Genomic DNA, 10000 nt, shown 5'->3' with positions numbered 1-10000 from the left:
CACTTTCCCTCCCCCCTCCCCCCCTCTCTCTCTCTCTCTTTCTCTCACATCTCCCTCTCCCTCTCCCCCCCTCTGTCTTCTTCTCTCTCTCTCTCTCTCACCCTCTCTCCCTCCCTTTCTTACTTTCTCTCTTCCTCTCCGACCCTCTCTCTTTCCCCCTTCCTCTCTCTCTCTTTCTCTCTCTTCATCTCCATCTCTTTCTCTCTCTCTCTCTCTCTCTCTCTCTCTCTCTCTCTCTCTCCCTCTCTCCTCCTCCCTCTCCCTCCCTCCCTCCCTTCTCTCTCCTCTCCCTCCCTCTCTCCCCCTCTCTCTCTCCTTCTCTTCTCTTCTCTCTCTCTCTTTCTCCTCTCCTCTCTCTCTCTCTCTCCTCTCCACCTCTCTCTCTCTCTCTCTCTCTCTCTCTCTCTCTCTCCCTCTCCTCCCTCCTTCCTCTCTCTCTCCTCCTCTCCTCTCCCTCTCTCTCTCCCTCTCTCTCTCTCTCTCCCTCCCTCTCTCCCTCCTTTCCTCTCTCCCTCCGTCCCTCACTCCCTCCTTTCCTCTCTCCCTCCATCCCTCACTCCCTCCTTTCCTCTCTCTCTCTCTCCGTCCCTCACTCCCTCCTTTCCTCTCTCTCTCTCTCTCTCTCTCTCCCTCTCTCTCTCTCTCTCTCTCTCTCCCTCTCTCTCTCTCCCTCTCTCTCGTGAAGGCCGCGTCCCGAGCACAGACTACGAGACTCACCGTGAGTGTGGTCGCTCTCTTGATCCTCCTCCTGGTCAGGCGTCCGTCGCGAATGAGGGGGGTCGGGGGGTTTCGGTATCCCCCCTATGAGAAGCCCAGACGACCCAACCACACCTCCACCACCACCTCCACCTCCACCACCTCCTCCTCCACCTCCTCCTCCACCACCACCAGCGCCTGAGTCATCCACTGGGCCGGAAGCGCGACTCGCCCCGTCGGCACAACCCCGACCTTCGACTCTGGAGTGGAATGGGAGAGTGTAAGCTCACGCGTCGGGAGGGAGTGAGTGGAGTGCTCGTCAGGATTGCACAATGAATGACTGGTTCTGCAGCGAAGGGGGGAGGGTGGGGGGGGGGGCGCTCGTCATGATTATATAGTGAAGGGGGTGAGAGGGGGAGGAGGAGGGCAAGGGCCGGGTAAAAGGGGGAAGAGAGGGAGGGAAGAATTATTCGAAAGGAGGAAAGAAAGTGCCTGTCAGGATTGTACAATGAATGACTGGTTCTGCAGCGAAGGGGGGATGGGGGGGGGGAGCGTTCTTCATGATTATATAGTGAGTGGGAAAGGGGGGGTTAGGGCAAGGGACGGGTAAAAGGGGGGAAGAGAGGGAGGGAAGAATTATTCGAAAGGAGGAAAGAAAGTGCCTGTCAGGATTGTACAATGAATGACTGGTTCTGCAGCGAAGGGGGGAGGGGGGGGGGAGCGTTCTTGATGATTATATAGTGAATGGGAAAGGGGGGGTTAGGGCAAGGGACGGGTAAAAGGGGGGAAGAGAGAGAGGAAAGAATAATTCGAAATGAGGAAAGAAAGTGGTTGTCAGGATTGTACAATGAATGACTGGTTCTGCAGCGAAGGGGGGAGGGGGGGGGGGAGCGCTTGTCATGATTATTTAGTGAAGGGGTTGGGGGGGGAGGGATGGACAAAAGAGGGAAAAGAGAGAAAAGCAAATTAAGGGAAAATAATTAAAAAGAAGAAGGAAAGAGGTAAATGCGAGGATACGGAGATGGGGAGAGAAGTAGAGCGCTTGTCATGACTATGCAATGAGGGGGGAGGGAAGGAATGGAAAGAGGAAATAAAGATAATTATCAAGAAGAATGGGATGGAAGATGGACAGAAGAAGACAATCGAGATGAAAATAGGGAGGGAGGGAGGAAGGGTGGAAGGAAGGAAGGTGAGAAGGAAGGAAGGAAGGAAGGAAGGAAGGGAGGAAGAATAACTAGAGGAAGGGAGGAAGAATAACTAGAGGAAGGGAGGAAGAATAACTAGAGGAAGGGAGGAAGAAAAACTAGAGGAAGGGAGGAAGAATAACTAGAGGAAGGGAGGAAGAATAACTAAAAAGATGGAAGAGAAAGGAGATAGATAAATTTAAAGGTAAAAAATAAATCAGATAAAATTGGAAGAATCATTAATCATTAAGAGGGAACATGAAGAGGCGAAGATGAAGAGGTAAATGAATGCAAAAAATGATAATGAACAAATAGATTAGAGAAAAAAAGACGAAGTATGATAATAGTACGATATAAATAAATAAATGAATAAATCAATGAATAGTTAATAAAGAAATAAATCGATAAATAGCTAAATAGATATATAAATAGCTGAATAAATGAATAAAAAGCTGAATAAATAACTAGATAACTGAATAAAGAAATAGATGAATGAATTAAATAATTAGACGAAATAGATAACCAAATAACAAAATAGATAAATTAATAGATAAACAAGGGGTGGGGAGGAGGAGGGCGGGATGGGATGGACGGGGGGGGTTGGGGGGGGGGGGCAGGCGAGAAGGTCATAGCAAAAGAAGAAAAAAAGGAAGAAAGAAAGAAAGAAAAAGGAAATGAGACAACATTAACCACGAAACAGAATCAGCAACAGATGTTAACTGTCAACGAGGGCTATAGAAACCATAGTGCACTTCTAAGCTACCTTAAGAACTACGGAGAGATGTAACAAGGAAAGGAAACTGTGGACGCAATACACACACACACACACACACACACACACACACACACACACACACACACACACACACACACACACACACACACACACACACGCACACAAACACATACACATACTCACACACACAAACACACACACACACACACACACACACACACACACACACACACGCACACAAACACATACACATACACATACACATACTCACACACACAAACACACACACACACACACACACACACACACACACTATACTTAAACAAACAAACACACATACACGCAGACAAGTAAAATCTCTTAACTATGTATAAATCTGTAAAAAACAAACAAACTAATAATTCAATCGAACTACCATCACTAAGCCATCAACCTCACAGACATTAAAATAAAATAAAAGTCTTCAATCTTTATTTTACACTTCAAGAAAATAATAAGAAACACATGGATAAAGAAGAAAAAAGACAAAGATACAAAAATACGAATCAAAGGATAGAGGTTGTACTTGGAAGTGGAAAACACCTTTGCCGGAGTGGATGCGACGTTTTGTGTCTTTATCTATATCTATAGATGTATCTTTTTTTTTCTCCTTTTGTACGAAGGAGGAAAGGAAGAAGGAGCTAGCTATCTTGGCAGTCAACGCCCTCAAAGGTGGTGAAGGGGAGGGGGGGAGGAGACGGGGGGAAAGGGGAGGGGAAGGGGCTATTCACAGGAGAGAGAAAGAAGTTTGACGAACCCTTCTCGTCCCCCCCCTACCCCTACCCCAACCCCTTCTTACCCCTCTTATCGTGAAAGCAAGTTTCGTAAGGGTGTCCGAGGAGCCAGGTGATGTCCGACTAAGTGGGAATTTTGGAGGGGGAGCTGTTTTGGTCGGGGTGTAGCTCGAAACCGGCGCTCGAATTTAGATTTCTCTCTCTCTCTCTCTCTCTCTCTCTCTCTCTCTCTCTCTCTCTCTCTCTCTCTCTCTCTCTCTCTCTCTCTCTCTCTCTCTCTCTCGTGCCCACGCTCTCACACGGAGCCGCAGACGTGAACAATTTAATGGCCGCGGAGAACTACCCGCTTTATCCTGGGTTTTCTCAAGTCATCTCCTCTTCCTCATATTTCCTCATTCCTCTCCTTCCCTCTCCCCTCTCTCTTCCTCTTCCTCTTCCTCTTCTGTCCGCAGACCCTCATCTCCCCTCACACTCTCCTTCGCGGTGTTCCTCTTCTTCATCCTTGACCCTCACAACCGTCGAGTCCTCAACTTCCTTCGCCCCAAAAGCTGTCCAACACCATCTCCCTCACTCACACTCCCTCACACTCCCATCCTCACTCGCAACCAGTCCAAACTCCCTCACACTCCCTCACACTCCCACCCTCACTCACAACAAGCCCCCAAAACAGCAAACCTCATGACCAGCATTTCGTCAAGGCAAATTTCTCCCATTCGTAGGAGTTGAAATTCCGTATTGTTGACATGGATTCCAGTGCCTTTATTAATGGTTGCCTGGACTAATTGGGTAATTAGAATGAGCTGGGTTACTACTTCATACCTGCGACTTAGTGGACTGCAATACTGGAATGTGTTTCGAATGAGTTCGGTCAATTTTAATAGAATGAGCATGATTTGGGTGGATAACGAAAAAAAATATTATCCTGGTTAATATTCATGATGTTCTTTTTAGCGACAAAAAAAAAACAAAAAAAAAAAACATCCTGGTTAATATTCATAATGTCCTTTTTAACGATGGTAGTGATTCTGATTCTGGCAATCTATTAAAATGAGTTTTAACTAAAGTTCACGGTACCTATTATATATATATATGTATATATATATATATATATATATATATATATATATATATATATATATAAAAGATAAAATACATGGACATAAGCATACACACACAATGCATGATCAGTGCCTCTCTCAAGCACAAACTATAGTTTCTGAAAGCATGTTTTTTTGTTTTTTTTTTAAGTATATTTAGTATATATTTTGATACAACGTTTATATATTGTAAAAAAAAAACGTTTGTCTTACACAAAGGAAATTATTTGATATGAGTAAAGTTAATTTAGTATTAGAAACATTTGTCACAACAATAACAGTCATAGTGGGATGGTGATGATGATGGTGGTGATGAAGATAATGATTATGTGGTGATGGTATTGGTGATGGTGGTGGTGGTGATGATGATGACGATGGTGATGATAATAATAACAATGATAATACTACTAATAATGATAATGAAGAATGTCATGATTATAATAAAGATAATGAGGATAATAATGATAATGATAACAATAATAATGATAATAATGATAATAGTAATAACAATAATAATGATAATAATAATAATAATCATAATAATCATAATAATAATGATGACAACAATAATAAAAATCATCAAGATGATAATAATAACTAAAATAACAATATAAATAATAATGGTGATAATATTGATAGGAATAATGATAATACTGATATTAATAATGATAATGTCAACAGTGATAATAATGGTGATGATGATAATGATAACATTGATAATAACAACAATAATAAAAATAATAACAATGATAATGATGATGATAACATTATTAACAGTAACAGTAACAACAGAAATAACAAAATAATGATAATAATAATGATAACAATCAAAATTAAAATAATAATGATAATGATAACAGTAATAACTATAACAATTATGATGATAAGGATAACAATAACAACAACAATAAAAGATAAAGATAATGATGATATTGATAATGATGAAAATAATGATAAACACAATTATCATAATAGCAATGTTAGCAATAACGATAATGAAAATAACAATTACAATAATAATGATAATAATAGCAACAATAATAACAGCAATAATAGCATTGATAGTAATAATGAGAAGGATGATAATAAAGATGATAATAATAATAATAACGAGAATAATAATAATAAAAAAATAATGATGATGATAATAATAATGATAATAATAGTAATAATAATAATGATAATAATAATAATAATAATGATAATAATAATAATAATAATAATAATAATAATAATAATAATAATAATAATAATAATAATAATAATAATAATAATGATGATGATAATAATAATAATAAATAAAAATGATAATAATAAAAAAATGATAATAATAATAACAATAAAAACAATGATAACATCATTGTCATAGTCATAATAATGATGATAATAATGACAATCAGAGTGGCCACCTGTCCTTCGCCGATCGAGCTAACAGCCTGTACACAGTGACCCTTCTTCTACGTCTTCAAATTTCCTGGAATAGTATTTCTTTCCTCTTGTCCTGTTTTCCTTTTTATTATTGTTTTCCACTATTTAGTATTTAGTTTTTATCTCTATCTTATTTTCTCTCTCTCTCTTTTTTTTTCTTTGCGTATTTTTTCTCTTCTACGTTTTTATTTTCTTTTTTCTTTTTCCTTTCTTTGTTTATATATTTTTTCTCTCTCTCTCTGCCTCCCTCCCCCCTCTCTCTCTCCCTCCCTATTTCGCTCTCTCTCTCTCTCTCTCTCTCTCTCTCTCTCTCTCTCTCTCTCTCTCTCTCTCTCTCTCTCTCTCTCTCTCTCTCTCTCTCTCTCTCTCTCTCTCTCTCTCTCTGCCTCCCTCCTCCCTCTCTCTCTCCCTCCCTCTTTCGCCCTCTGTCTTTCTCTCTCTTTTATACCACTCACTTAATCTCTCTCTCTCTCTCTCTCTCTCTCTCTCTCTCTTTCTCTCTCGCTCTCTCTATGCCTTCCTCTCTCTATGCCTCCCCCTCTCTCTCTCCCTCTTTCTTTCTCTATGTCTTTCCCCCCCACTCTCTATCTATCTATCTATCTCTCTCTTCTTCCCTTCCTTCATCCTTTCCCTCCTCTTTCCCTTCTCTTTCCCTCTCTCCTTCCTTTCCCCCCTATCTTCCTCACTACCTCCATCTTTCTCTCCCTCTCTCCCCTATCTTCTTCTCTTCCCCTCTCTTTCTCTCTTTCTCTCTCTCTTCCTCCCTCTCTCTCTTCCTCCCTCCCTCCCCCTCCCTCCCTCCCTCCCTCTCTCCCCTTCCTTCCTCTCTCCCCTCCCTCCTTCCCTCCCTCCCTCCCCACCATATCTCCCAGCATCTCTTTCCCTCTCTCTCTCTCTCTCTCTCTCTCTCTCTCTCTCTCTCTTTTTAAGCCACTTCTTCTCCTTCTCCTTCTCCTTCTCGGAAAGGACACAGACGTCCGAATAAGATCGTTTTTAGTTCTTGGAAAGAGCGGTCGAAACTCGTTAACAGTTTCTGTGAATCTTGTTTTTCTTTCTGACTTTTTTTTTGGGGGGCAGTGTGTTTGTGTTAGTTTGTGTTTGTGTTTGTGTGTGTTTCTCTCTCCAACTTTTTTTTCTGTGTGTTTTTGTCTGTCTGTCTGTCTGCATGTGTGCTTGTTTATCTATCTATCTATCTATCTATCTATCTATCTTTCTCTCTCTCTCTCTCTATATATATATATATATACAAATTGATCAGTAATGATTTTTTAAATGTAATAAAAAACAAGAATAATAACAATAAATAAGAACAAAAATGAAAAAGACAAAAAATAGAATGATAATTATAACAACAATCACCATAATAATATTAATGATAACAATAATAATGATAATAATGACGATATTGATAATGATAATTATAACAATAATAATGTCAACAATAATGACAATAAAAGAAACATAAACAATGAAAGTAACAGTAATGATAATGACAATAATGATGATAATGATAATGATAATAATAATCACTACTGATAATGATAGTTATAAAAATAATAATGAAAATAATAAAGATAATAATGATAATGATAATAATGGCAATTGTAATAATCATTATGATAAGAAAAATAACGACGACACTAATAATAGTAATGATAATAATGATACAAAAATAATGATAATGATGGTGATGATGATGATGAGTGATGATGATGATTATAACATGACAATAAACATATTAACACTGATAATCATAACAAAAACAGTAGCAGTGTACCAGTCAACAGACAGAGAGGGCTATAGGACACACTGTACGGAAGACAATGCCAGTATACGCCAAGTCAGTGTGTACACATAACTAAAACATTAGTAAGAATATACACAAGACAAAAGATACAAATAAAAGATAGCTCTGAACCAACACACTTTCCCTTGACAACACTGCGACATCATCAGCATAGCATCGCCATCTCAGTGAAACATCACGACACTGTGAGCCAGACAGTAAGGTAAACACATTACACTGACAGCACATCTTAGTACGTATTCGAATTACAGGTCACAGCCACACCATACATATAACAGTAACGGTCTAATTTGAACATAAATCATCGCCACACCACATCCAGCACCATAGACACACATACACACACACACACACACACCATAACACAAGACTCATATACCACATACCATCGCAACGTACCACAACAGTGCCCAGACCAAGAGAGTGCCATATGGTATGCCAACAGACAGCGTCAAGGAAAGAAAGGGGCAGGCAAAAGGTAAGGCGAAAAGGTAAGGGAAAATGGGTAGGACTTTCACCTTTGTTGCTGGTCCGGCTTGCATGCACTGATCTGGTCGAGGATTTGTTGCATGATGTTCTCGCTGGAGTCCACTACCGACACCTGTGATGTGGTCATTGCCTGGCCCTGAGGCACCTGTAGAGAGGGAAAGATTTGAGACGGTGCAGCTGTGTGGGGGAGAGGGAATAATGAGAGAGAGACGAGCAAAAGAAGAAGAAGAAGAAAAAAAAATACAAGGAAAAAAACTCATTGGTCACAACAGAGGAGCTCTATGAATCCTACAAAATTCACCAGAAGCACAGGATCTCCCCCTCTTAATCCTGCCACCCCCCCCCCTAAAAGAAAAAAAAGAAAAAAGAAAAGAAAAAAATGACGATAAAAACACAGGTTCAAAAAGAGAATAAAAAAATCTACCCCCCCCCCAAAAAAAAAAAAAAAAAAAAAAGGAAAGGAACCCAACCCTCCCCCCGCCCCCCACATGCAACAAAACTAATCAAACGAAAAAAAAAAAAATACTTATTCCTACGTGCCCCCCCCTCTCCAGAAAAAAACAAAAAACAAAATCTAAAATTACAAAAAAAAATCGTTCCCATCAGACAAAACAGAATCCCAAAGAATGCCACCTGACTACTTACACCTATCCCCCTACCCCTCCTCCCTCAAAAAAAGAAAAAAGAAAGAAAAAAAAAAGTCCTCTGCCTCAAAAATCCTCAGCATAGGATTCCCGAGACCACTCACCTGGAGCTTGGGCGATATCCTTTCCATAAGAGCCGTGATGGAGCGTATATAAGGCTCAAGTTGCTGAGCAATGATCATGAGACGCTTGTTTTCGTCTCGAAGCGTTGCCACGTCGTTCACCTGCAAGAGGGAAGACATTTAGCCAAGGATTCGGACGACGTGGGAATTCGAGGTCGAAGCTGCTGCTGAAGGAGTTACGAGGCTTTTTTTTATTTATTTTTTTAAAGAATATATTTACGTTTTTTTTTTTCGTTTTCTTGATTGATTGATTGATTTATCTTACTTGTTTATCTAGTTATTTATATTTCTCTTTATCATCGTTATTTTTTTTTTGTGTGTGATAAGGACGCGGAAACAGTGTCCTTTCTGTTTGAAAAGGAAAATACCTATTTCATTCATATAAACTTTTTTATTATTAATGTATCTACTCATATACTTTTTAAAAATTACTCTATCTATCTATTTATCTATCTATTCATTTTCGACAGTGCATTTCTCATTCTAGATAAAAAAACAACTTACCTACCTTTTGATTACCTAGGCCTATGGCAGGTGAATAGAGGACACACTTGAATAGACAAAAGATTAAATAGATTGGGTTTTCTACAACTAAGGTTTGTACTGGTCTGAAATATGTTATACTTTGTAGTGTTTTGCATTATGTTTTAAGACTACTACTGATCTGTACATCATTCCTCCTGCCCTGGCTGCTTCTCTTCCTTTCTTCTCTCTCTGCTTCCCTTCATCTCTCCCTCCCTCCCCCTCCTCCTCACCCTCACCCTCACCTTCCTCTTCGTCCTCACCTTCCCTCCCTTCCAATTTCCCCCCCACCCTCCCTCCGACCCACCCACCCATCTACCCACCCACCCTCCCTCCCTCCCTCCCTCCCTTGCCCCCCCTCACCTGTGACTGAAAGACCTCCTGCTCGGCGTAGACCCTCTGGATCTGCTCGTCCCACGCCTGGTCGAAGACGCCGCGCAGCTCCTCCATCTCGTCGCCGTAAGCCCGAAACTCCTCCTCGAGCCCCGCGCACTCCCTGACG

General features: G+C 40.4%; 1 protein-coding gene across 1 annotated transcript in view; it reads right to left on the bottom strand.

The window, feature by feature from the left end:
- The window catches only part of LOC122263098 (uncharacterized), a gene marked incomplete in the record, with an annotated part of 35369 nt that overhangs the window by 10550 nt on the left and 14819 nt on the right, over positions 1–10000 (bottom strand). The window contains 4 exon segments of the mRNA XM_086554733.1: positions 718–956; positions 8240–8355; positions 8959–9078; positions 9862–10000. The exon segment at positions 9862–10000 is cut by the window's right edge and continues 107 nt beyond it. Coding sequence (XP_086410859.1) covers positions 718–956; positions 8240–8355; positions 8959–9078; positions 9862–10000 — 614 coding nt within the window.

The sequence above is a fragment of the Penaeus japonicus genome, unplaced genomic scaffold (genome assembly GCF_977035675.1).
Source record: "Penaeus japonicus unplaced genomic scaffold, GWHDUDI00000001_assembly GWHDUDI00000030, whole genome shotgun sequence".
Lineage (NCBI taxonomy): Eukaryota > Metazoa > Arthropoda > Malacostraca > Decapoda > Penaeidae > Penaeus > Penaeus japonicus.
This window is presented reverse-complemented; position numbering and strand designations above follow the sequence as displayed.